The sequence below is a fragment of the Neoarthrinium moseri genome (genome assembly GCF_022829205.1).
Source record: "Neoarthrinium moseri strain CBS 164.80 chromosome Unknown scaffold74_Wmoseri_CBS_16480, whole genome shotgun sequence".
NCBI classification, from domain to species: domain Eukaryota; kingdom Fungi; phylum Ascomycota; class Sordariomycetes; order Amphisphaeriales; family Apiosporaceae; genus Neoarthrinium; species Neoarthrinium moseri.
Window position 1 is genome coordinate 47,467 of NW_026055188.1, and position 27,078 is coordinate 74,544.

General features: G+C 51.5%; 8 protein-coding genes across 8 annotated transcripts; 3 read left to right on the forward strand and 5 right to left on the reverse strand.

Moving 5' to 3' along the window:
- Nucleotides 1-58: 58 nt before the first annotated feature.
- JN550_011808 (uncharacterized protein) lies at nt 59-1,105 on the reverse strand (the record flags this gene model as incomplete). The annotated part of the gene is made up of 1 exon (XM_049310214.1): nt 59-1,105. One exon carries the CDS (start codon nt 1,103-1,105, stop codon nt 59-61), a length of 1,047 nt encoding a protein of 348 aa, XP_049166199.1.
- Nucleotides 1,106-2,466: 1,361 nt separating this feature from the next.
- Nucleotides 2,467-3,432, forward strand: JN550_011809 (uncharacterized protein; the record flags this gene model as incomplete). The annotated part of the gene is made up of 1 exon (XM_049310215.1): nt 2,467-3,432. One exon carries the CDS (start codon nt 2,467-2,469, stop codon nt 3,430-3,432), a length of 966 nt encoding a protein of 321 aa, XP_049166200.1.
- Nucleotides 3,433-5,513: 2,081 nt separating this feature from the next.
- On the forward strand, nt 5,514-11,098 carry JN550_011810 (uncharacterized protein; the record flags this gene model as incomplete). Its single annotated transcript, XM_049310216.1, has 3 exons — nt 5,514-5,763; nt 5,852-8,644; nt 8,703-11,098. 3 exons carry the CDS (start codon nt 5,514-5,516, stop codon nt 11,096-11,098), a joined length of 5,439 nt encoding a protein of 1,812 aa, XP_049166201.1.
- Nucleotides 11,099-11,475: 377 nt separating this feature from the next.
- On the reverse strand, nt 11,476-13,969 carry JN550_011811 (uncharacterized protein; the record flags this gene model as incomplete). Its single annotated transcript, XM_049310217.1, has 3 exons — nt 11,476-12,970; nt 13,051-13,264; nt 13,420-13,969. 3 exons carry the CDS (start codon nt 13,967-13,969, stop codon nt 11,476-11,478), a joined length of 2,259 nt encoding a protein of 752 aa, XP_049166202.1.
- A 1,084-nt stretch (nt 13,970-15,053) lies between these two features.
- On the reverse strand, nt 15,054-17,727 carry JN550_011812 (uncharacterized protein; the record flags this gene model as incomplete). The annotated part of the gene is made up of 4 exons (XM_049310218.1): nt 15,054-15,262; nt 15,321-16,621; nt 16,674-17,137; nt 17,194-17,727. 4 exons carry the CDS (start codon nt 17,725-17,727, stop codon nt 15,054-15,056), a joined length of 2,508 nt encoding a protein of 835 aa, XP_049166203.1.
- A 477-nt stretch (nt 17,728-18,204) lies between these two features.
- JN550_011813 (uncharacterized protein) lies at nt 18,205-19,880 on the forward strand (the record flags this gene model as incomplete). Its single annotated transcript, XM_049310219.1, has 2 exons — nt 18,205-18,260; nt 18,320-19,880. The coding sequence occupies 2 exons, from the start codon at nt 18,205-18,207 to the stop codon at nt 19,878-19,880; spliced, it is 1,617 nt and encodes a 538-aa protein (XP_049166204.1).
- A 1,209-nt stretch (nt 19,881-21,089) lies between these two features.
- Nucleotides 21,090-23,443, reverse strand: JN550_011814 (uncharacterized protein; the record flags this gene model as incomplete). Its single annotated transcript, XM_049310220.1, has 3 exons — nt 21,090-21,954; nt 22,015-22,959; nt 23,007-23,443. The coding sequence occupies 3 exons, from the start codon at nt 23,441-23,443 to the stop codon at nt 21,090-21,092; spliced, it is 2,247 nt and encodes a 748-aa protein (XP_049166205.1).
- A 2,107-nt stretch (nt 23,444-25,550) lies between these two features.
- Nucleotides 25,551-26,411, reverse strand: JN550_011815 (uncharacterized protein; the record flags this gene model as incomplete). Its single annotated transcript, XM_049310221.1, has 1 exon — nt 25,551-26,411. One exon carries the CDS (start codon nt 26,409-26,411, stop codon nt 25,551-25,553), a length of 861 nt encoding a protein of 286 aa, XP_049166206.1.
- Between the last annotated feature and the right edge of the window lie 667 nt (nt 26,412-27,078).

Consider the following 27,078-nt stretch of genomic DNA (forward strand, 5'->3'; position numbering starts at 1 on the left):
GCTCTTCAGATCTATACGTTTCGCAACGTGGTCTGCATCTTCTCTAAGTAATAGTTGGTCAAGAAGCATAGAGAGCTTCCCTGACCCGAATATACTCCTGTTTCTCGGCAGCATACTCGGGAAGAAGAGTTGACAAGGGCGTGGCTGATACCGATGGTGCGGTGCAGATGTCCGGATCCAAAGTCCGCACCTTGGCCTTGCGAGGCAGTGGCAAGCCCTTCTCGTCTGGTAGGCCCTCGGCCTCGAGCTTGTCCATAGCCTCCTGACCTTCGCGATCCGCAGCTTGCCTCATCCTCGCCCAGAATTCGTCGTCAGATAGCTTCCAGAGCTCCTCTTCTTTCACACTCCCACCCCGAATCAACTTTCTCATGAGGCCAGCTGTTCGGATATACAGGTCCCCGTGGGCCGGGTTGCCCCAGACCTCTCGATCGCAAGCCATGTATGCCCTCGCTATTAGCAAGGCGGCCTCTGGGTCTCGTAGGACTAGTAAGCGTGAAGGGGAGGTTGGGCTTGGGAGCGCTTTCAGTGAAGCTATAACACGCTGAGCATTCTCCAGAGTCAATTGTCCGAAGCCGACGGCATCGCGCAACCCATAATCAAGCCGATCGGCGCAAAGTCGCGGAGCGGGCTGTTCCACGAGCGGGTACAGCTCCTCATCCAGGGGTTTGAGGTCCTCAAAACCGTGCTTTCGGAGGATGTCCGGGATCCCTGTCGTCAGCACGTAGCGCATCTTGTGGACTTCGTGAAAGCTGCCCTCGCCTGGCTCCGACAGCGCGAAATCGATGACATGGCTCATCGTGGTGTGGCTGATGTCGTGCAGGAGGCCGGCGACCTGCTCATCCAAGCCCGCACCGACGTGGCGCACGAGGAGGAAGGCGCCGACCGAGTGCTCGCACCGCGTCACCTTGGGCGTGATGCCGAGGAGGCCGGAGATGCCATGCTGGTTGACGCCGGCGAGGCGCGCCACCGGCTGGGAGCTGAGCAGCTCGACGAGGACGGGCTCCGTGATGGTGTGCCTGCCGTACAGCGCGTCGTCCACCACGACTTGGCCGGCCGTCGAGAAGTCCAGAGTCTGGAAGTGGCCTGACTTGAAGGCGGACGTCATCGCTGGTTGGCTGTGCATTGGTGCAGAAGGACTGCAGGTCGGAGCGGACCCCGAACGGCGAGCCACGGTGCCACAAAACATGTGAAAAGATACCGTAGGTCCGCTTGATTTTTGGGCGGGGCACCAGATGACCTTTCTCCCGGTACGGTAATGTAATTCGCACAATAGTAGTTAGGCCGTCGAGCCAGGGGCCAGGAGCGCGCCGCGCCGCCATCTGTTCGTGCATTATCGCCAGCCAAGACAGCAGACAGCGCAGCGATACCTCTCTTACATAATACCGAACGTCAAGTTCGGCAAATTACTAAGCCTTGGAGACTAGGATTACGAGCAACGCTTACAAGGTGGAAGACGCTCGGAATTGTCCTAGGCGGCCAATTATGATAGCAAATGCCCAATAGTGCGGTGGGTAGAATGGGCCATGTGCTGTAGATCAGCTTTTGCTCGTTATCTCGAGACCTGTCCATTGGGCGCTTCTGGCCGACCTGACCCCCAAGGGACCCCCTTATGCCGCCAGCTAAGTCCTGGCCGCTGCACCCATCCTGGCACATACCCGTATTATACCTAGTAAAGAAAAATGAGGTGGCATGTTGGCGGCCGTGGCGCTAGACCCCTGGGCCATCCGCGATTGGACGGACAGGGCTGTGGCCGGGTGGGCGGTGCTGGGGTCATGTGTCATGTCTGTATCGACCGGCGCCGGGATGGGATGCGGACGCTTGAATCATTTTCCTGATACTGTACCTACCTATTCATATCTCTCTGCCGCTGATACATGCCTACCTACACACGGTAGCATCGCTCCTCACGTTACAGCACCCCGTCATATAACGTAGCCCTTGCTTCGACGTGCCTTGAACCTCCCAACAGAGGGACATGGGCAACTGATTCATGGAGGTGCGGTAGCGATGGAATGATCGACCAGCGTGGAAGCGACCACGGCTGAAGTGCTCTCTGCCCTCGTTTCGTAACGCGACATCGAGAAGTACAAAGCTGTCCAGGTCCGGGGAGACGAGCCTGTGCGTTAGCCGCCCCGCTCCCGGCTCTCCCGCAATACTGCCGGTCCTGACCTTGGTCCGCCTCGATGGCACGCTGCTCCCCGGTACCCTTTAGCATATGTGAAGCACACAGGGCGTCGTACGGAGATCTGTATGTCAAGCCGGGCATGCATCCTACATTTTATATCCCACGAATCCTCATGACGAGATCCTCTTGAGCGAGCCAGATCCTCTCACCGCCCATCTCCCTATACGCCATCCGGCCTGATTTCCCCCGAGTACGACGCACGGAACCGCATAGCAGTAGCAGACATCCGACGGCGGCGCAACATCACTACCATTCGGCACCCGTAATTGGAGGAGTTAACCATGGTAGGAGACGTGGCCCTGCTCACCCAGCTCCCCTCGGATGCCTGGTTTGAGGGTTTCGCTCAGCGGCCAAATGGCCAGCTCCTCATGACGCGGCTGGACCAGCCGGAGCTGTACACATTGGACGCCGAGGACCCGGATGCCGAGCCGCAACTAGTGTACACATTCGAAGATGCGACGGCGGCAGTCAATCTGTGCCCGATAAAGGGCAAGCCCGACGAGTACGTCGTGATAACCGCCATGCTGGATCTGGCCACCGTCTATATAACAGATCACGTCATGTGGCACGTAACGCTGAAGGACGGCCAGGACATTAAGGTTGAGATGATAGCCGAGCTGGATGCTGGAGCGGCGATCGGAGTGATTCCAGTTTCCGAGCGCCTGTTATTGATCGCCGACTCATTTCGAGGGACTATCCAGCGGTTTGACCTGTCAACTGGCAAAACATCGGTGCTAGTGGACGACGACGCGCTGAATCCTGCGACGGAAGGGCCTTATGGGATCAACCGATTACGACTGACCGATGGATATGTATGGTTCACGAATAATGGAACCGGCACTCTGTATCGGTTCCCTGTCAAGATTTCAGATAGCGACATCGAGATGACCGGGCCGATCCAGCTTATCTCGGATGAGATACCCCATTGCGATGGATTGGCCGTTACCCCAGATATGAAGGAAGCATATACGGCAAGCTATGTAGATGGTTGGCTGTGGAAACTAGATATCGACCCAGAGAGTGGGAAGTCGGAGCTGGCCATCGTCATGGAGAACCTCGTAAGCCCGACGGCGGTGGAAATCATGGACAGCAATGGGAAGCCCAAGATATTTGTGGTGTGCTGCGGCGAAGTCGAGGTCGGCTGGGTGAACTCGGCCGACAAGACGTCGTGGAGCGAGTTCCGGGATCTATCGGTTAATGCGCAAGTTTCTGTCACAATCACGGAAGAGGTGGTGGAAAGTGCATGACGAAGTTGTTGGAATGCAGATAGCGAGTGAATCTGCGGATGCCATTGGCCCTTGAATTCCATTATCATGGGATTTCCATCTATCTCCTGATGTTTTGTCAGCGGGCACCATTCTACCGTACGTTTGACGCCGACGCTCATTGACGTGATCTTCCCCTCTGCGAATACGTGGACCGCCATGCAACGCCGTTTACTGCCAGACTGCCACAAAACATTGCCGGGGCATTCGCGAAAATGTGAAGGGGCCCAGAAGTGAACCGCCCCTCCCAAGTCTCCACCGAGGCGCCTCGAGGGTTTCCGCACTGCGTACCGTATCGCAGCTCGCCCCAAGACCCAACGTGAAGGGCTGGGCTGGTGAGCCCCCTGGCACCCACGAGTTCATGACAAATCTTGACCAATCCCTGATTCGCGGCCGCGCATGCAGCAGCAGCAGCAGCAGCCAGCAGGAGCAACGTGGTTGTGGGAATCCACATGCATGGCGACATTTCATCGAAAGATTTATCCTTGGACGGAAGCATAATGCCTCACCGCAACTTATTTGTTCTTTTGCATCCGGTTGCCAAGCGGCACCTTCGTGGGGCCCGGGTTGAAACTTTCTGTACAGACGAAAGCCTCGGCTGAGCCCAGAAACTAATATACCAATCGTACAAAGGTGACGCTCCTAGCTCGGGTGCGGGTTCTGCGTCCCCTGTCGACGTCCCTATTTGATCCATAAGAAGTATCCTATTTAACAAACGGGTCTGTTGGAGAACGAAAAACGTGCGACATTGTCGGTCCGATACTGGCTGTTGATGAAGTCGGAATAGAACATCACAAGCCTGTCTCGTCGGTATTGTCTGCATCCAAGCACTCCTTGCGTTGTCGTCGCATGGTGCACATGCCGCCACGCGACGTGAGCCTTGGCAACTGGCTGTGGGGCGTTCTCGTCCTCGCAGCAGGACAGGGGTGGACAGGACCCTGGTTTCGGACGGACTCACGCAAGGGAAACAGAGACACCCCATACCAGAACCTTGCAATAATTGGCTGATGCAAGGGGCTCGATAACTCCGGGTGGCTCCTGACTCTCGAATATCATATCTCAGGCAAGAGGAATATGCAGTGAGAGCCGTGGAGCAAACCAGAACATCCGAATGTGTGGCGTTGCCCGCGGCGTTGCCCGCCTCAATAAGCGTTATGCCCGTGGTTGCAGGATAATTCTGCAGCAGCAAATCTTAAATAATTGAAACCGTAGTCAAGATTGTTTTCTTCTTGGTTTTAGGTTTGTACAGTACACTGGAAGACGCTCAGATAGAACGGAATGCCGAAATTCCATCCAAATTACGCACAGTCATCCGTTGGCAACGCCCGGGCTACCGGTTCGGGCCGCGAAACAGCAGCCCGTGTTGTACGTAGTGCAAATTCAATCTTCACCATGGCCCAATTACGTACTCGCACTAGTATGTTCCCCCGAGTCAAGACGAGAGGTATCCACTTGAGCGGGAGAGGTCGCTTGAACAAGTGTCAGATCATGCCCCTGATAAGGGGGAAATATTGTTGAACCCTGCTCCTAAGACGGGCAGACGATACAGTAAAGGCATAGGCCCATTGATAAATGACCATACGGGTATCGTTCCTCATAGTCAAGGCCTATTGCGGAATGGCCAGCTTCGTGGAAGAGCTCCGTAAATCCCGCAGAAACCGGGGGGCTCAAGGATGTAACGATTGTGTTATAGTAAACACCGTCTCTACCTCAGGACAAGCCCTCTTAATCTCAACCCAGTTTTAATTGATAAAAATATCTAGCTTTTTATCGGCTGTACTTACTATCTCCCCAGTGTCAGATGAGGGGAAACAGTGTAGATCGTTGTATAAGAAAGAACAAGGACCCATAAGGCTTGAGGCCCCTAGCCTAGATAAGCGGAGGAAGTATGCATGTGAACCTAGCTCGCTTACCAAACTAACACTATAGAGGAACTACGAGGCTATCGGCTGCAGACATACCTGCTGACCACATAAACGAACCAGTTTCTGAATTCTGGTGCCCTGATCTCCCTTCGTTGCTCAGCTCAGTCTCCTCTCCCACCAAGCGCAGACTATCCCAATATGTGGACTCCTGAGAGTGTCACGTCGAGCAACTCGAGTGAGAGGCTCGACTCCGCATCTGAGGTGACCGAGCCACTGTCACCTAATCACATTGAAGGAGTAGGCTCGTTAAATCGAGACGATGTAGCCATTATCGGCATGTCCTGCCGTGCGGCTGGAGGCAATAACACACCCGAGAAACTATGGGAATTCCTTATGGACAAGAAAAATGCCTCGGGTGAGGTCCCACGCTGGAGGTGGGAGCCATGGTGTAAGTCACTACTCAGGCTGAAGGCCACAGAAAGCCTTTCGATGGATGCCCCTGCTGAAGAATGTCGAGGACTAACTGAATGATATAGTGCGCCGTGATGCCCGCAATGCTCGGGAGCTAGAGAAAGCTATTGACAGAGGTTATTTCATCGAAGATCTCGAGAACTTCGATGCCTCATTCTTTGGTATCTCCCCCAAGGAGGCAGAGCAAATGGATCCTCACCAGCGTCTGGGGCTGGAACTCAGCTGGGAGGCTCTGGAGAATGCCGGAGTTGATCCCAAAGCCCTCAGCGGATCCGACACAGCAGTATTTATGGGTATCGACACAGACGACTACTCACGTCTGCTAATCGAAGACATCCCCAACATCGAGGCTTGGATGGGCATTGGTACTGCGTTTCATGGTGTGCCAAACCGTATCTCCTATCACCTGGATCTGATGGGCCCTAGCACGGCAGTCGATGCTGCGTGTGCTTCGTCATTAGTGGCTATTCACCTGGGTCGCCAAGCCATCTTGAACGGCGAGTCTGAGCTCGCCATTGTTGGCGGCGTTCACGTTTTAGTGGCCCCAGGTCTGACGTGCATGCTGGGCAAGGCCGGAGCTCTCAGCCCAGACGGCATCTGCCGTTCATTCGACGATGCAGCAAACGGCTATGCTCGAGGTGAAGGTGGTGCCGTTGTCATCCTGAAGCGTCTTTCGGCTGCCGTTGCCGACGGGGACAACATTCTTGCCGTTTGCAAGGGAACTGCCGTTGCCCAAGACGGAAAAACAAATGGCATCATGGCACCAAATGCAAAGGCGCAGGAGCTTGTCGCGCGCCAAGCGCTCGCAAGAGCTGGCATCGACCCGCGGACCGTGGGCTATGTTGAGGCCCACGCGACTTCTACTCCCCTAGGAGATCCTACGGAGATCTCCGCCATTGCTGCAGTATACGGATCTGGGTCAGGAAGACCACGTGATGAGCCCGTCAAGGTTGGTTCCATAAAGCCCAACGTGGGTCACCTAGAAGCTGCCGCTGGCGCTATTGGCGTGGTCAAGGCGATAATGGCCATGAAGAAGGGCAAGATACCACCACAGGCTTTCTTGACCAAGTTGAATTCACGCGTCGACTGGAAGAACTCAGGGCTCCACGTTTCTCCTGAAGTCATGGACTGGGCTAGTGAGAAGGGGCCAAGAAGAGCTGCCATCTGCTCATATGGATATGGTGGAACAGTCTCGCATGCTGTTATCGAAGAGTTCGTTGATAGCACCGTCAAAAACACAGAGCAGCTGCAACAAACGGAACCAAAGCCTGTAATCCTCACCATCTCGGCGCAGCAGGAGAAAAGGCTAGCTGCGCAGGCTCTGAATCTTTCCGAGTGGCTCAGTACCCCTGAAGGCAAAGGAACGGATTTGGCAGCTGTCGCCCGCACTCTAGCACTACGTCGCGCTCACCATGACTACCGTGTTGCATTTGCTATTGGTAGTCACGAAGCGGCCATCGATGAACTCAAGAAGTTTGCCGCGGGTTCTGAGGAAAGCTGCGACAACAGCCCTCGCGGGAGGGTACTCCAGACCGGCAATGGCCTTGCTAGACATGCCGTTTGGGTCTTCTCTGGTCATGGCGCTCAATGGACCGATATGGGCAAAGAGTTGCTACATGAGGCCCACTTCCGAAGAGCCATCAATGCACTTGATCCAGTATACGTGAAAGAAGCTGGCTTTTCACTTATTGGTGCTCTTGAAAGTGGCGACTTCGAATCATCCGAGCGCGTTCAATCTTTGACCTATGCAATGCAAATCGGTCTGAGCCAAGTGCTGAGATCGAAGGGGCTAGAACCTCAAGCAGTCATCGGCCACTCTGTAGGTGAGATTGCCGCCTCCGTCGTTGGCGGTTGCCTCACTCCAGAAGAAGGCGCATTGATCGTCATTCGTCGGGCGAAATTGTACGGAAGCATCCGTGCTTCAACTATCGGAGGTATGGCACTCGTGAACCGGCCCTACGACGAGGTTACAGCCGAACTTGGGAATAACCCCAATCTGTCTGCGGCAATCGACTCTTCCCCCTCGACCTGCGTCATTAGCGGCGAAGAGGCAGCTGTGCAGCAATATGTAGAGACACAAAAAAGCCGGGGCGTCAAAACGTTCCGAGTCAAGACGGACATTGCCTTCCACAGCCCTATCCTTGAACAGCTTGCTGCGCCCCTCAAGAAAGCATTGGCTGAATTGCAGCCAAAGAACTCCAAGATACCAGTGTACTCGACGTCGAAGAGCGACCCTCGAACACCAGCTCTACGAGACACAGAATATTGGGTTAACAACATGATCAGCCCCGTACTGTTGAAATCGACCGTAAATGCGGCGGCGGCTGATGGATACCGAGTATTTGTTGAAGTTTCTTCACATCCAATTGTACTTCATTCCATCAATGAGACCCTGCTTTCAGGCAACCTGGACGAGGATGATTTCATCACTGCATCAACAATGAAGAGAGATACCTCACCTCTTAGCTGTGTCTGGAACACTGTCGCACAACTTTATGTGAGTGGCGTGGACGTCAACTTCGCAGCACAACTCGGCGAGGAAGGCCAGTGGTGTCAGACGATACCGGGAACCCCTTGGGTCCACAAACCATACTGGAAACAAGTTGAGACTGGCCCACTCAACCAGAGCACTACCCACGATGTTGAGAAGCACACTCTACTCGGCCAGCGCACTACCGTTGCCGGGACAGATATCGTAGTGTACGAAACAAAGCTTGACGACAAGGTCAAGCCTTTCCCGGGAACCCACCCGCTGGATGGCACAGAGATCATCCCCGCGGCGGTATATATCAATACTTTCCGCAATGCGACTGGGGCCACAGCCCTTTCGGAAATTAAGCTCAATGTTCCAGTCTCTAGTAAGTCTACTTTCTTTGCACTCTTGTAACTTGAATCAGGGGATTGACCAAAATTCAGTCAGTGATGAAACTCGCAACGTGCAGATTATTGTTGAGGGCCAACAAATAAAAGTCGCCTCTAGCACAATCACGGAATCAGAAGATGGCGAAAAGTACTGGGTTGCACACAGCTCATGCCAATGGGGCAAGCTTGACGCGGCTTCCAGCGTACCTCAGACTTTCGATGTTGAGGCTATCAAAAAGCGCATCGGAACCCGTCTGCCCAACAGTTTCGCTGTGGACTATCTCACCAAGATCGGTGTAGAGGGTATCGCGTTCCCATGGCAAGTCACAGAACACTATGGAAACACGAAAGAAATGATCGCTATGGTTGACATGGATCCTGAAGCCCAGGAGCTGAGCTGGGATCCAATGTCATGGGCACCGATGCTTGATGCGGCGACATCGGTTGGATCATCAATATTTTTCAGTGAACCCAAGCTTCGGATCGTCTCACAGATCGATCGTGTGAGCCTTTACTCATCAGAACCTCTGCCCAAGATTTGCTACCTTCTCATTGAAGAAGGCACTGACGCGCAAAGCCCTGCCTCTCACGTCAGCGTTCTAAGTGACCAAGGCTTGTTATTGGCCAAGTTCACTTCCATGAGATTCTCTGGTGTTGAGGACGCGGTCGGCGCCAGTGGTAGTGTTGACAGCCTGGTACATCGGATGGATTGGATCCCACCCAAGTTTTCTGAGAAGCCACACCCACTCGTTCAGGTCGCTGTTGTATCAACCGACCAGGTTGTTGCGAAGCAGTACGTCGAGAAGTTGCAGCTAGGAGCAGACAAGGTCTTCTCGTGTCTCAGCGCAAAGGATCTGGACAATCCTGACGTCGTCGCTGCTTTGACCCAAAAGGATAGTGCAGTCATCTACATTCCCGCAACGGTTGGGTCTGTAGATGACGTGAGTGGCAAGTCCATGGACTTCATCTGGGAGACGACTAGCATTGTCAAGTTCATCGCTGAAAAGTGCATCGACACCTGCAGACTATTCGTCATTACAGACTCTGTGTTTGCTGGTAAGACCCCGACAGCCTTGGCGCATGGCGCGTTGTACGGACTTGCACGAATCATCGCATCGGAACACCCAGACCTATGGGGTGGCCTCATTGATAATGACTCAAGGGATACTTTGCCAATGATAGCCCTGAAGTATGTGCGAGATCAAGATGTCCTGCGCTTCATTGATGGTATGCCCAGACGCGCCATCATGAGACCCTTGTTGAGAGGCCAACGCCACGAACCAGAGTCATCAATGTCGCTGCTCCCTAAGCCTGAAGGAACTTATATCATTACTGGTGGCCTTGGAGCTCTGGGACTGCAGACTTGCAACTTTTTGATCGAGAATGGAGCTCGACGCATCGTACTGCTGTCTCGTCAAGGATTGCCCCCTCGCCGAAAGTGGCAGGAGCTGGCTGCGGCTGACGACAAGCTAGCAGCAATTATCCAGCGAGTCCAAGACTTCGAGAAAGCAGGGGCTTCCATCTACCCCGTTGCATTAGATATTGCTGCTCAGGGTGCTTCAGAGAAGCTACAAACGATCCTCGAAACCCTTAGCTTGCCCCAGGTTCTTGGTGTGGTACATGCAGCTGGAGTCCTAGAGGATAGCCTGGTCCTAGAGACAACACGCGATTTATTTGAACGAGTCTTGGCTCCGAAAGTCAAGGGCGCACTCACATTGCATGATGCGTTCCCACCCGGCACTCTGGATTTCTTCGTTCTATACTCCAGCATTGGGCAACTTGTTGGTACGGCTGGACAAGCTTCCTACGGGTCTGGAAATGCTTTCCTGGATGCACTCGCAACGTACCGACGTGCGCAGGGAGACAATACTGTCGCATTCCAATGGACAGCTTGGCGGGGCTCGGGTATGGGCACATCTGAGTTCCTAACCCTTGAGCTGCAAAGTAAGGGCATCACGGACATCTCAGGCGAGGAAGCATTCCGCGCCTGGAAACACTTGAGCCAGTATGACGTTGACAGCGCCGTTGTCACGCGCTGCCGCACAATTGAGGAAGACGAGCCTGTTCCAGTATCGCTGCTTGAAGATGTAGTGGTGCGAAAGCCCCGGTCTGGAATCATTGGTGCTGCCAACGGCGGTTCTGCAGAGGAGGGCACGGGTGGCGTTTCGAAGGACGCCAGGCCCGACTCGCCCCAGGAGCTACAGCAGTGGTTGACAACCAGGATCCGCGAGTGTATTGCTTCTGTGCTCATGATCACTGATATCGAGGATATCGACCTACGCATGCCGGTATCAGATCTTGGTGTCGATAGTGTGATGACAGTAGCTCTGAGGCAAAAACTGCAGAGTGTGATGAAAGTTAAGGTGCCGCCGACATTGACATGGAACCACCCTACGGTGAACCATTTGGTGGCGTGGTTCACAACGAAGCTGAATGATGGGACATCATAATGAACTGATTTTATACGTCGCTATAGATCTCATTTCCAAATTCACGACACCATGGATGTCTAATTTCTCAAGATTATCATAAGCCAAGAATATAATAGCTTATAACCTATGCTGCACTAGTAGTTGCCTAACCATTTCCTGGCACTAAAGCGGGAAATCATTCTCTATTTTGTCTTGTGGAGACTTACGCATTGTGCCTTGTGCTAGGGACTGGTATACGGAGAACATTCCCATCGTGTAAGCCCGATGATATGGGCATTTCGGCACGGATGTAGCACGTGTTTCATCTCTGGACTGAGGTCTCCATTAAAATATGGCCAGTAAGTAGATCACCTGTTGAAGTATGCTTCAGCCACGCAGCCGCATAGTAAGTCTTCTTATCCCTGGACCCATTGCCGCTTTCGGAGCGCCAAAAAGCGGCTTTTCATATTCCCATCCGTCTCACTAAGGACGAGACTTGGTTCGCCTAACAGTAGGCACTTTCCAACGAGCCTCCATCGAGCACCTGTACTGTCGCTCACACCAATATCATTGCAACTGGAAACTCCATTATTGTCACCATGAGCATCAAGTCTTTTCGCTTTTTCTCCTTCCTCAAGCGGCTGCAATATCCAGACCCGGGGGACGTTGGATGGGGAGTCCACCAGATCCGTCGGAATCGCAAGTCGGTATCCGCTTTGGTCATGATAATCAGATAGGAAACGCAATGCCGGATAGCCAAGAATAGCCCCTTCGCCTTCGTTGCAGCGGACTATCCCAGGGCATGGCGTGATCATGTACAGGGCTCGTGGGTCAGTGAGAAAGGTCAGAAAAGAGAGCATGATCTCTTCATCGCTGTTTCTATCCTGAAGTGCAGGGATGGAGCAAGTGTCAGAAGTTGATAGCCGGTCGACCATCTTCTTCGCTGCTGGACGAAGTGCGTCGTCTCCAGCAAACGGCACGAAGCGCGCGTTATTGAAAGAAGGTTCAACAACCTCGCGCTCCAGGACAGCCCAAAAACGACGGATTCCTGCCAGGCCAATGTTACAGGCTCCGGCGAGGACTTTCCTCCTGAAACTATCGCAAAACTTGTCATCTTTTTCAGAGTCGTCCATGTGTGGATTGAACCCCTGGTTTTGAAATTCAACCTTCCGCGACTTTATTGGATTGTCTGGGAAGATTTCATATGTCGCCTTAACTTGGTCGTCTGTTATTTTCTCAACAGGCGCCTCAAAAAACAGCAGGTCTAGCTCGATGTGGTGGCTCGATACTCTATGCAAGCCTCGGACACCGCCGACTGTGAATTTTGGAAGACCAGTGTCGAGCCCCCCAGTCGGACGCGACAACCACGAGTTTCCATGGCCTCCCCTCTCGTCGAGAGTGAGCAGAGTATAGTCGTTGGTATAGTCGTTGTCCATCCACGTTAAGGGTCTCTTTTCACCGCATGCGAGGGCGAGTGTGGCCATGACAAAGAACACCCGATCATGATTTCTAAAGTGGCCAACGAAGTAGAGAGCTAACCCGCAGAGATTGATCGAGATTGATACAATGTCGGACGCAATACTACAATCGGTATACGATGTAACAAAGAAACGTGCCAGGAGCGATGACCTCTCGGTGCCGGCTCCCCTGTGTGGAGGGTCCTGGTAAGGCGATGTCTTATTATCGCCAATTGTCCAGCGGATTGTCTTGCGAAGAAAGTCAGGTCCATGGATGTAGTTAGCGGAGCTCATGCTGGCGTGTCGTGCATTCTGGAGCGTCATGTATCTCAGCTTGTAGGCAGAACCGTTGCCAACTGAGGAGGCCAATTTGACAACGAATGTCGCGTTATGGTTATGGTATTGGTGCCGCAGGTCGCTCCAGGGCTTGTTGACTTCGATTTCATGCCAGCACCTAATTCCGGGACCATAGGTGTCAGAGAGCACAGAGCACACAACAAGGATGAGCCGTGGAGCCAGACGGTAGAAACGTACCATGATCTGGACCACCAACGTGAATTCTCAACCTTGGCACATAGGCTAGCCAGATGTGGGACATCTGCCTTCTCCGGTTTCCAAATAGCTTCATCTATTGTCTTGGGCCAAGGATTGTTGTACTTTTCAAGCACCCTGACCTCCTCCGGCGTAAATGTCACGTCTTCAAGAAGAATAAGTAGCTTTCGACACCTGTCGTAGATTATGTCCATCACTATACGCCGAGTAAGTCAGTTGCAAGTATCCAAGGCAGCTTGAAGTGGCTATTCATTACGTCAATGACGATGACAAGGCATATAGGTTACACGGAGGGGGAATGCGACGCAAGAAACAAAAAGATAGGGTTCTTAGCCCCGATTAGTCACTCACTGGCTATAGACTGCTGTTTCTCGACCTCGTCACTTTGACGGATGCACATCTGATCTATCCAGATACCTTCTCTGCGAAAATTGGCATCTCCCTCGGGCGCGCCGCCGTGTACACCACGCTCGGAGAGAATGGCATCGACGAAGGGCCGGCTAAAGGGCCATGGGGCGGAGGGCACTGATCCGTCCCCCGGCCAGTCATTGTCGTCGTGGCGCCAACAGTAGCTCACGGCGATGAACTGCCGAAACACATTTTCACTGTCGAACGGCACGTGTCCGAGATCGCTCTCGCAGATCAGGCGAAAGGGGTTGTTGATCAGCGTATCGGGGTCGCGGATTCTGAAGGAATCGGCCAGTTCCGGCGACCATGTCTTCAGATTGCGCAGTGTGACCTCCGCCTCCTCCCGATTTTGGTTCAGGCGCTGAACACTGTCAGAGAAAAAGTTGAGACGGTTCTGCTTGGATACCGTCACTTCGAAGAGCGTTTCGGTAAGGCGGCACACGATGGGATTATCCTCGCCGGGTGATGCGGGGCGAGGCTGTACGGCTGACATTTTGCGGCGACGCCTTGGTGAAAAGTCAAACGGGTGGCGCGTCTCAATTAAGCTGGAGGTCAACGTACCACCTACAGCACGAATCACCTGTACAGACTTACTCTTTTTTTCCCAGTGATACACCTGAGCTTGTGGCTTAGGGGTCGAGAAGCTGAGCTGCTGAGCTACGTGGTGGGCAATGCCAAGAGCTGAAAGCTGGCTCGATTGGACGCAGTTTGCCAAGCGCTGTACTATCCCATTAGCCGGCTTCAGATGTATCGAGGCAGGTCAGAGGCATATCGCTATGAAATACCACCCCAAAGCTTGCAGTGGCAACTGTGAATATTATACATTATAAGAATATTAGTAAGATCTCATCCATGTTTATTGTTCTCTGGTAGACCGGACATACCACAAGAGCACTGCACGCTGGTTTGATACAGATGTGTAAAAGGTGCATCCTGGTGTAATAAACCTAAACCACAGGAGTTTGCTATGGACGGTCCTGGCGGAGAGCAAATTGACAGAATCGAGCTTAACTTGATATACGAAGAGAGAGTTGGGCGCGAGATATACTGTCACGGAGCTTTAGAATCATTTGATATATTTGCTTATTAAGCACGTGGTCTATATGTATGAGAGTCCACATCAAATCTTCCAAACTGACCTGTAGTATCATCGGCACTTGAAGATCTTTACGAATCGAGAAAGATCATTCTCTTAAAAAGACACAGTTTTGGGTAGTTATAATAATGATGAGGAGTGTAGGATGGTAGTTAAAAAGCTCGGCTCTGCACCTGCTGCTGTTATCATGGCGGTCTACATCAGACAAGTGTACGGCCCAACCCTTATTTGAGGTCTCTTTCTATGCATTAACACTGTGTTTAGTTCGACAACGGGCTCGACTATGGAACAGCAGCCTTGGGCGTCACCACCGAGGCAGTCTGATTGCCTTGTATATGCAGAAAATGGCTATCTGCTACTGAAAACTCATCATCTCTTCCGGTAAGGTGTTATGAACTTAAACAGATCGAATGTCTCGATCCAACCCTGGCCTTAAATTGCCCCCTGGCGAGCTTTTTCATGGGGTTCGCTGACCCTGACCTCATGAACTTAGCAAATATGTCTTCTGCATATTGGGACTTGAAACCCCCTTCATGAGGTTTTGGATCTCGCTGCCTAGAAGATCCTGGCTTGGCGGAGGGGGGAAGTTGGCCGGATCTTGGTGAACGAGCTCCTCCATCACGCCCACTACGGGGTTTGGGCTTAGACTGTGAAGATGTATCTCGGATCGGAGAATCCGCTGCTCCTGATCTGAAGAACTCGGCAAAAATATCATCTGGATTCGAGAAGTTGAAAGCTTCGCCTTCACCTCCACTTTTCGAAAATTTGAACGTTCTGCCATGCGGATCTCCCTGTTCATCAAATCCTGGTTCGGTCGATGACGGGTATTCTCTGTGTGGTCGTGGACGGGATCCTTTGTCACGCCGGCTATCTTCCTCAGGCCTTACATCGCGTCCGCTGTATGGCCGGTTGGAAGATGGTGTAGACGCATCAGGCATCCTGAGCTCTTGGGGTCCGTCTGTGGAAAGACGGTCGTTTCGATTGATATGGTTCCGCAATTGAGCCTGTTGTTCGTATGGGTCTACTAGCGAGTTGAGACTGGCGAGCACGGACTGCACCTGGACAAGTAACACTTTCCTTTTCGCTCTAACCTGTGCTTCCATCTCGTCACCTTCAGAGACAATTTCATCCAGCTTGAAGAAAATTTCGTTATCCGCCCACGCGTTCAGCTTCAAATATTCCTTGTGACGCTCCCGCATGTTCCTGGGAGGTGACGCTGAGAACGCAAGGCATCGATTTAACAAAGTGGTGTTCCAATAGCTTTCTACCGCATCGAGCTTTTCCATGGCTGGGGACGTCGGCACTCCGGCCGAGGTGATTGGTTCCACTGTTCCTCTCCTTGCCTCTGTAAGGTTATCGTCATCGTTGCTTGCAGGCCCAGTAGCCATGCGGTTTGTTGCTAGACCTCCGATGACAGCGGTGGCGGGGTCAGAGCTTCTCCTGTCGCTTTCGCCATTTTGCCTATGATCGTAATCACGATTGCGGCGACGATTCTCATCATGGGAGGTCGCGGCATCAATGGTCGCTGCAGCTGCCGCTGCAGCGAGGATGCGACGCATCTTGTCTCCGGACGATGACCCAGGTTCTTTATGCACCCGGAATGCTTCGGCTGCTCCCGCGATAATGGACGCTGTAGCAGCTTTCTGCATCCCGTTTGAATCACTACTAGGCGTCTTCGGCTCGTAAGTCCCACTACGCCTCCTTGGCTCGTCCTGCCTGTGATGCCGCCTTTCGTTCTGGTTCATGCTACTTCCAGATGAGCTCCGTGCACGTGCTGTGGGGATCCGATGGTAATCAGGTGTTGGCGATGGCTTGAGTGTCCGCTCATAAACGAGACGTTCTTCTCTTGAGAGTGGGCTTGGAGGTGCATAACCTTTGTTATAAGATGGCCGTTCAGATTCCTGAGCTGCACGCTCCGCGCTATACGGTCGGAGAGGGATCGTCGATCTGTTCATAGGATCGGCGATAGTGCTCCAGCTTCCTGATGGTTCTTCGTCGCGATACCGAGGCTGGTCGGTAATATTGAACGAAGGCAATGGCGCAGGAGGTCTTTCAATAATTAGCTACACATAAGAGACTTGACATGAAATGGGTGATGTACCTTGTTGTGCGCTGATCAGACGGTTGAGGTTCATCAAACTTCATCTTCAGCCAGTCATGATTGAATGCCTGATGTGCGTCAAATCTCGACCGTGGCTCAGCTTTCATGGCGCTTGTGGTGAATGATATGGAAGCTTTACTTGCTTCAATTTGGTACAGCTGTTCCACAGGAAACGGCCTGGTCGCAAGTTGATACTCCCGCACTTGGCCGTATGACGCGAATGTACCCTTCCCACAGAGCATTCGATAGGTCATCTCACCAAGGCACCATATATCAACCGCGTATGGGTCTGCCTTCTTTGGGTCAGAGTCGCCAAATCCAAGCAGTTCAGGGGCGAGGAACCCTGGAGTTCCTTTGACTGTGGTTGAGCTCCCAATCACCCCTTCGATACGCTTGCTCAGGCCCATGTCGCATATTTTGACCCACCAGTGATCTGTTGGTGGAAATGACTTGATAAGGATGTTCTACCATTTGGTTAATATTGCATCTGACTTGCATGTCGCCTTAAGGTTTTGCATACCCCTGGCTTGAGATCGCGATGTGCGAATCCTTCCTCGTGCATAAAGCACAACCCTTCCACCACCTGTGAGACGATCTCCTGGGTGTCAGACTCTGGCAGTCTGAAATGTTTGGTCAAGTAATTCTGGAGATCACCGTTCGGGCAGTATTCCATAGTAATCGACAGGGAGTTGGTGCCTTGATACCACCCGAATGACCGGACGAAACAGCGAGCGTATTTCCTGGTCGAGAATTTGGCCAACGCCTCTAATTCATACTTGCAAAGGTCTAAAATTGACTTTGATTCGGTCGAGGTGATTTGCTTTACGGCTCTGTACGCGGCAGAAGAAGCCTCGCCGAGATTTTCCATAAGCTGTTCCTCAAGCCAGACCACGCCATTGCCGCCGCTCCCAAGGATGTGCTTCTTCTTCCAGGCCTCTCGCCTAGGTGTAGCCCGGCGCCCTGGCCGGTCGTGATAGATGTGGACGGTACTGTCGGCATTGAAGATAGTTTCGAGGCGCGAGTCCCGGACCAGCTCCGGCAGCCTCAGTGCCATTGAACCGGCTGCTGAAACATATACACCTCGAGTCTAGGACCACAGCCAGGACAGGCGGAGCTGACGTTCGCAAAGTGCACAAATTCAATCAAATAAGAGCTCACCTCACTATCTGTAAAATTCACTCTTTGCAGATGCATAATGCAAGCACTGCCCTGTGGCCATGTGGCTGCGCCGCTGGCTTTGCACCACCCACTGCGGCTGACTTCAGCCCCCAACATGGATTTCCATCATGGCGATCTTACAGCAGCAGCGGGGTAATGTGGGCCCTTCGGGCCATGAGACGCCTCATAGCCTCGCCTCACAGCCTTGAAGATAGGCAGAAGAATATGCTAGAAAACGTGTGTCCAAGAATAGCAGGAAACAACAGAAGCCTGTCTCTACACGACTGCAAAGAGGTCGACATACTGTCTTGCTGTGAGGCAAGCATCCAGCAGTGTCTGCAGCATTGTAATTGCGTGCTTACTATACGACAACATGTCGGGAGCCGAACTGCCGCTCGCTATTATCGGCGCAGTGGACCTCTGTATCAAGTGAGGTTCTCCTTTGAGGCTTCGATAACTGCATACGCTGACCGTGACTCGTCACTCAGGTATGGAGGCAAGCTCATCAAACTATGCGCCGCTTTTAAGGGGGCGGATAATGAGATTACTGAGCGCATCTTGCGATTGGAGGCTGGCTGGTTCAAGACGGAGCTGCAGCTAGACTTCATGCGACGTGTTCCGTCTCTGATGGCTGGCTATCATCGCCAGCTAAATGAGAAGATTGTCGAAATGTTGCAAAGCAAGCTGAGCATCGTTACGACAAAAATTGAGCGAGTTGTCAAATTGCCGGATGATGACGGCGAGGAGTCTACTGCAGGGTATATCAGCTCAAAAGTAAAAGCGAAGAGATGGAAGTACGCGGTGTTCAAAGAGAGTATCGACGAAGCCATCGAGGAGTTGGAGTTGTGGCAGCGGACTGCCGATCCCTCTTGGTATCTCATTCTCAAAATAGCGAACTCTCAGGTCGATCAGGTGCTCAAAGCCGGTGATGCTACTACGGCTGCATTTTTCCCGTCCACCAAAACTATTCGCGCGTGTCTCCGAACCGATAATGGCACTGAGGTTCCGGGAATCTTTCTCCCTGCCCATGAACTAGAGAAAATGACTGTGCAGCGCATTTTGTTCTGCGAGGCAAAGGCAGCCACACGAAACAGCACACGTAAAGGTCCTCAAAACTTTCTACTCGCTTCTATGGAATGTCCACCTATCGCAAATCGTCAGCTGGTCAAACGGGACATGCGCGATCTGGCCCGAAAGCTACAGCATGATGACCCTGGAACGTTTGGACTTCTCTCATGCAAGGGGGTTGTCGAGCAGCTTGAGTCTACAGAGACTGATGCACAACCGCGTGTGTCTTTCACCATGGTGTTTCGTGCTCCTAATAATCTTTCAAATCCAAGGAGTCTGAGACATTTACTCTTGTCGGGTAACAGTCGAGTCGCTCTATCCGACAAATTCGACATTGCCCGTCAGATGGCGACGGCCATCAGCTACGTGCACACATTTGGCTTTGTTCACAAGAACATTCGTCCAGAGACCTTGATTTCCTATGTCGGTACGCAAACATCTTCATCACCAGCCGTGTACTTGTTAGGCTTCGAGAACTTTCGCAAAGAGGAAGGGAGAACCTACCGAATAAGCGACGATGACTGGGAGAAAAACATGTATCGGCATCCATCGCGCCAAGGACCCACTCCGGACAGCGAATACATCATGCAGCATGATATCTACAGCCTTGGCGTATGTCTTCTCGAGGTTGGGCTCTGGGACTCTTTCGTATTATATGACAAAGAGACCGAAAAAGTGAGTCCAGCCCCGGTCTTGGGGTTACAGCAGCACGATCATCCAATAAATCATTTGGATTTTACGAATGCTCTACTCCGCCTTTCACGCGACGAATTGCCGCGGTGCATGGGCAGGAAATATGCGGCTATTGTCGAGACGTGTCTGACATGCTTGGATCCCGACAACATCGGCTTCGGTAACGAGAGCGACTTCATGGACGACGACGGAGTGTTGGTTGGTGTCCGATACATTGAAAAGGTAAAATCAAAGGTCATCGCGCAATTCCGAGACATTAACAGCACATACAGATTCTATCTCACTTGAACGGTATATGTATATGAAGTACCTGTCGTGTGCGTCAATCGATACACCATATTATAGCCAGTCATCGAAGATTCTATAGTGAATCAAACTCCAGGAATTCGCTGTGGAAGCCTCGGTTGCATATCACAGCTGGCGATATAACAAGACCGACCTCGACTATTGCAATATATCGAAACTAATTGCAGACTTTTGTATGAAGTTATAGAGAACATTAGAGGCGCAAAAGCATCTGCTTCTGTAAAAGAGCAGTCTATGACAAGCTACCCATCCCAACTCACCGAATGTACACCTGCCACCTGCAAACCTGAGCAGCTTATTGGACCATAATTCATCGTTGGAGCTAATTGAAATGCAAAAGGTATTTATTGAGTACCTGTCCATAGAAATTGAATTTGACAGAGATGGGCGATTTAATGTCATTCCTGGGTGACATGGATACTGATAGCCAAGTCTCGTAATCATGCTCTCTGGGACAGGCATGGGAGGAGATGCTGCCTATCTTTTATGGAATATCGCAAAAGCCAAGACTATCTAGGCGTTAATGTAGTTCTGCAGGATAATGCTGCTCCTGAAGCCACTGCACGTCTCCCTAGACCCGAACCACACCTCTAGCCACGTGAATCTTACTTAAATAACAGTCTTATTCTGTTGATGTCACATTGGGCTCGAAGGTCAACTACGATTGGTGTTTTAAACTGTATGGAGTGGTATGTTACAAGATTGAGTCTTGCCTCTTCTCCCATAGAGGCAGCAGACTGGGAAAACAGTGAAATGTGTGGGCGGTACGGAGCCGGGAGGGCCATAAGACACCTAAAACCAGCTGCCGTGATAATCATATGTTAAAAGTGATGCACTATAAATTAGTTGAGCTCATATAAGTATTTGCCCCTTTTAGTATTAAATTCAGCACTAGTTATATGTTATTCAGGCATGTAAATATCAAGTGCTTGTATGTTCGAGAAACGTCGCGGCTATATACCATATATCACCGGATCCACCGCCTTGCAAACCGCATATCGCGCTGCTGTAAAACCTTCTCCGAGGCTCGCGTGGTCTTGTATTTTGCAAGTTACTTTATAAAGTCCAGTTTGCGGACGATTAGCGGGGCACCGACCCGCAAATGCTTCTAATACTTGAAAGGTCTACTTGACCGGAATAATCAGAAGATACGGTCGTGCAGGTGTAGTCGGGCAAGATTTATCTACGCCTTCACTGTTGAAATAGCCACCTAGGAATGAGAGCCTCCTGTGATCGTTCTCTATTGAGCCCAGCCTCGACTTGGTACGACAGACGGTTCTGACTGGTGAAACTCCACCTGTCGAGTTCATTCTTGCCCCATTGGAGAGGAAGTAGATGTACATCTGTTTCAACATCGCTAGGATGGCATGCTGAGCTGATTGCCATACTACACGTTCCGGCAAGAGGCATGCGAATGACTTCGTCCTCAGTGCTAGCCTCCCGACAAGGAAGCTTCCTCGTTGATAAGGCAAGCAACCCAATGAGAAGAGCACTTAGTGTTGCCACACTTAGTACCATCGCTATCCCCGAATAGCCTACAACAGACCCGTCAAATTGGTTCGCTCGCACAAAACCGTTGTCCGCATTCTGCCCTAGTCGATAGGAAAACCCCGTAGTCTGAACAACAAACAAGCTCCGTGAAAGAAGCCAGTGCACAATCGCCGAGGCCATCAGGAGAGGCACGCTATAACGATATGGCAAGGACAAGAAATAAGTTGATCTTTGGCCACCGGCCGGTGTAGACACGCGGAGCGCCCTACGCTTTGTAATAAATTGTGACCAATGACGGTTGATGACGATTCTAGTCAGTAGAGAGTTGGCGAAATACCAGCCGAAGCTCAGCAAGAGTTGAGAGCCATTGGCCAAAAGCGCCGTGCCATAAAAGGCTTTCTCACTCATTGCGCCCCACGCTTCTGTGAGGCTTATTGAGTATGGCTGAACCTCTCCTATCCCCATTCGCCAAAGAGATCCAAGGTCGACCGACTGGTCGTAGACCACTAGTTGTCGCAGCGCCAAGGCGAGGGAGATAGACAGAAGTACCAGTATCAGTAGATATCTGCAACCATATGAGTATTCAGTTTCCTTCGCCCTTTAATCGAATTTCGAATTCACTTACGAGACAAATATAGCAATCCAGTGTGTGACTGATATGCTACGGAACCATCGTACAGGGTGTCGGAGCCGGGAACTTGTCGACACCATACCCATGTTCCTTTCATCGGCCGCCATGGAGGAAGATAGCGCCCTATTTGTGAGATCTGACGCTTCCACAAGAGGCATTTCCTTGGTAGTCTTGTCTTGAGATGATAGGAAACTTGCGATAGCGTCACCCTGCGTGACGAGTGGTTCGTATATGCCTTGCCCCCTCCCAGAATTCAATTTCCAAATGAGCCACATACAGGCCAATTTGATGCAGTTGCAGGCTATGACAGCTAGAAGCATCACGGAACTGTAGCGGATGGCACACCCCGCTTGTGTTTCTTCGGCTCCGGCAGAGAGACAATAGTCAACCTGAACCGCAACGTCTCGAATGATCTTGCCATCAGGTAAAGTCCGATAGTTCTTTACAGTCCAAGTTTCAGCTTGGGGCAGTAAGTGTTCTCGTGAACACCATGACTGGCGCTTTTCAGGGACCAGTGAAGTAGTATCGTCCCCACCAGAGCACAGCCAACCTGTAGCCCACATCCACTTAGACTGTACTAGAAGACTGCTGCTGAGGTAAAGGAGGGACGAGTTCTTGTTAGTTGGTACCAAAGACAGACCATCGCTCATGGAGGCATTGGACGCCACCAACACGACATCCTTGTGACGGACGTCCAGACTGATGTACCGTTCTATGCACTCCTGCTTACTCAGATGCTCGAAGCGATTTCCGAGAAGCATTCTCCTGAGTAGCTGGGTATTGCCAGCTTCCCCGACAGCTTGATCGTATGTACTACGGTGCTGTCCACGTGTGATCCACGTCTCATTCCACGGCTGAAGGTCCGTTCGAAAGTCGCTTGAGACGAGTGCAATCTCGTAATCCGTGACTGGAATTGTAGAGAACAAAACACTGTTCCAGCTGGAAAAAGTCAGTCATGTCCATAAGAATTGCTCCTGCGGGCCTACAATAGATGCAATGGTATAGAGCTCAGCATCAAAGCGCTCCAGGTGAGCTTGCGTTTTCCGTTAATCCGGCGGCCGAGAAGATTACGGAAGCTGGGTGCTCCAATTTCTAACCAGTCACCTCTCTCGTGCGCCTGAGTCACTTCGGCGCGAGTTGGAGCGACGAGCAACTGTGCACAGTAGTTGCTGGCGGCTATAGCCACCGAAGAACATATGTTGATAATCAAATGCACAACCGTGTCGATGGTCTTCATTTGATCGCAGTCGCGAGTGTAAAGATCCCCGAGAGCTTTGAAGCCATTGTCCCGGATCAGTACCCAGATGAGGAGCGACGTATTCAAGAGGATAATCAATATTATCACGAGTATACAACCAATGATAACTTTGTCTCGTTTCGAAAGAACAGGCCAAGCCTTGATAAAGGAGCGCGAACGCCTCATCCTGATCTATCAACACTTTCCTGAGTCGGGAGAAAAGAGCATCCAACATGCAAAATGCTGTTCAAGAGAGACCCTCAATTATTTTCTAACAAGTATCTAAGCGGATTGGCAGACACAAAAGCACTTGTTGCTAAGCCTGATCAGCCCTGCTCAAATGGGCTTCCCAGGAACCCCGAACGGTGTACTTGATCCTAGACCTGTGCCGCTGACCGAATTGAAATGGATTCAATCATTCTGGCGCTGTGGAGTCTTCGACTCGTATTACCGCTGCCTGCACTTGATACCCTGCAGCTTCGCCCCCACCTTGCATTTCATTCCAAGAACACGTCTTAGGCTACCTTAACAACTGCGAAGATATCGAGCACTGTAATTGAATGCGAACAAAGTATATTATCGTGAGTTTGTAGAGTGTAAAATCATTCGAGATCGATATGGACGTCTTAGAGCACCTTAAGTGTAGTGGAGAGCTATAGTAGCAGTTTGAATACCCATGAACACTTAAGCGCCCTGATGCTACCGCTAACCTGACGTCTGGGTTTGATGGTACATGACATAAGCATGGCGTGACATGTAATCTCCGTAGCTTGCCTGTAAGCCAGTGGATTATCCATGCTGCATGTCCCACGTTCTGGAATACTGAATGGAACGTAGGCAATCCTTGTACGTTAACAAGGCCACGTGAAAGACAATGTGCAAGTGCAAACTTGAAAATTACAACCAGAAATGTGATGCTTGCGCACTTTTTAATTTGGGCTCTTCGCTTGAGTGCATGGGTTATCACCCCATCAGAGAAGAGGCACGTGCATATAGCGGGTGAGAGGCGGGGCATTAATTTCAGCAGGCTGTGCTTTCTGTGGATGATGGCTCGAAGATTTCATGACCTTGATATCCACTATTCGCGTTGGTGTTTTCTACCTTGACCATCGTCAAATCGATATATCTTCAAGGTCGAGTCAAACCTGTCTCAGGATATTTAGTTCCAGCCTACAGATTTAGTGCGAGGATTGACCGATTCAAAGGGTCCAGTGGCCAAAGTTCCCTTGGCACGCTATCAAACCCCCACTATACCCCACTCTCACTTACCAATTCAACCCAGATCGAAGACCCAAAGTTGCCCAAATACTAGTAGTGTCATTCGTGATGACCCGCTGTATGCATGCGTCTTCTATGATCTGGAGGAAGTAGTGTTGGAATTGATCAACAACCGAGGTATTCGGTACAAGGATAGCATGGTCTATTCCTTTATCTCCGAGGAAGGTTGCTTAGTATCGGCTTTAGACTAATATTTGTACCTGCTACCCTACCACGGCGTAATTGCAACAAACAGAACGCAGGGCTTTCTCCCCGCAATTTCCGTGGAGTTCTTGTCACCTGGCTCGAAACCATAGGTAGGGTTTTTTTTTTTTTTTTTTTTTGGGTTGGCAACCGAGGCTGTGATCAGCACTGTAGAAGCTAGGGATCGCGTGATGTAAGGGTCGGTATCTGCGTGCAGATTGGATTCTTACAGATACCAGCGCCTGCTTGTCGAATACCCTGGCGTCGTAGAAGCCTGAGTCCACAAGACATCAATTAAGGATGACAACGCGCAGTGTACTGGCACGCCATCGGGCTGTACTCGATACCGGGTTATCATCACAACAACATGGCGAGGTTTTTAAGTATGCTCTGCGCAGGAAATATAATAATGAAAGACTACTTGAAACACGTACGCTCGAATCACGTAAACTATATCAGAAGCTTGGTTTCTGGGATATTGGTGACGTAATCTTTAGAAGATAGCCTACGCGTCGTGACGGCATAACAAAGGAGGAGGCGAAGGAGTTCGAACGTGGGCAATGTTTTGACGTCCTGTCTCTACCACGACCATGTTGCGTCACCAGTTTGTAACACTGACCATCCATCACCTCGGCCTGGTGAGAATTAGTGGACATACTGGTGCAAGCTTGACCGCGAACGTAATTAGAACGACACAGTCCTCGGTCGCCGACGTGGCCAAAATTAGCTCTTGGTATCTTGCCTGCCGTCTAGGAGTGACCCGGGCTATGGTCACGGCTGGTAAGCTCGTAGGGCACTTCATGACAAATATCCATATTTAGGAGTCTAATAACTATTGCTTCATGCCTAACTTTTTGATCAAGGTTGTCGGCCAACCGTCTTTGGGCACTTCCCTCTGTGCAAACTCCCTCATGTCCCAGAATCTACACTGCTCCGCGGGAAACCTAGCTTCAGCATTCCACTCTTCTCGTTCCGGAAAGGGCGACTTGTCAAACAAAAGACGAAGCGCATACTTGGGCGGCCTATACAGTGCCGGAGGATCATGCATCCAAGAAGTCGAGGGATCGTCGAAGCGCCCGTACTCTAAGCGAATAGTATAGAACTTGGGGAGGAATGCACCATCGGTAAGAGCCTGCTCGTTCAGAAGGGTGCATAGGTGGCGAGTCTCCTGCAAGCGCGGATGAACTCGGGTCGTAAGGGTGAGCTCAACCTCAAATTGACTCAACAAAGTTCCCCTGCGCTCGTCTATTTGGTTGAGATCGACAATATGATTCAGCGACTCTGGGCGCTTGAGCACCCAATCGAATCCCGCAGCAATGAAGTCAGATATTTCTGCCCCTGCGCGCAGCTGATATATGGTCAGAATAGAGCGTCGTGCGAGAAGAAAAGCCTGCAACAGGCTGGGCAGTCTTACCAGGCCGGTCCCGTTCTTGTGAAAGCTGATTGAACACGAACCTCTTGGGTCCCAGTGCCACAGGTCAGGACCACAAAGTAGTGAAAGCACCGTGTCTTTGGCTGTGTCCGGCATGGTCATGGTTATTCGCGGTTCAAAATCGGGTTGTCCCCGCGGTAGGGCCAGAAGCACGACGGCCGGGAGTCGAGGTATTATGCATTCGGCACTGGCCGCGCACCATGCCTTGGAGCATATAATGCCATGATTTAGGACCAAATCCAATGAATATGACGAGGTCATTGTGGGGATTGACGTCATTTATCTCGGAAGTCTCAGAGGGAGGATTTGCGAGCCCCGTCCTGTCAGATCATCCCACTGCCTCAGGAGTCAGCCACTCAGCCGCTCAGCCTCTCCGCCTCTGAACGATCCCGAATGCAGGTACAGCGCCGTAGGGCTGGCAGCGTGGACGTGGTTGTAGTGCAACTTCCCGTTCTCCTTTCAAACTGGTTTGAAAGATCAATTTCCCCTTCTGTATCTGACATCAGATCCACACAATCCAAATTGCGCCAATCGTTCTGAAATCACCCCAAATCATCTATTTCGGCATATATACTATGGCATAGTCTAGCCCAGCTTCCCACCGTCAAATCCTCTGGGCCATTTCCGACGCCTGCATACAGTAAACATGGACTCAACAAGCGTTGTCCAAAGGGTGCCACCTCATTCGTCTAAACTCAATGATCTCATACTACTTTTGGGCCATGCGGTGGCAGGACAGAGGACTGCGGTTACGTATGGGTCTGTTGATCGCCCAGGCACGTTGCCGCGGATATTTCCGTAAGCCAGCGGTAGCACATTTCAATGGGAACCCTTTGAGTTTGATCAGGGTATAGGGCTAGTAGTGTGGACAGGATCATCGTAGTCATGCATTTTGCTGTTCTTGTTGGAATCCTTTGAACAGCAATTC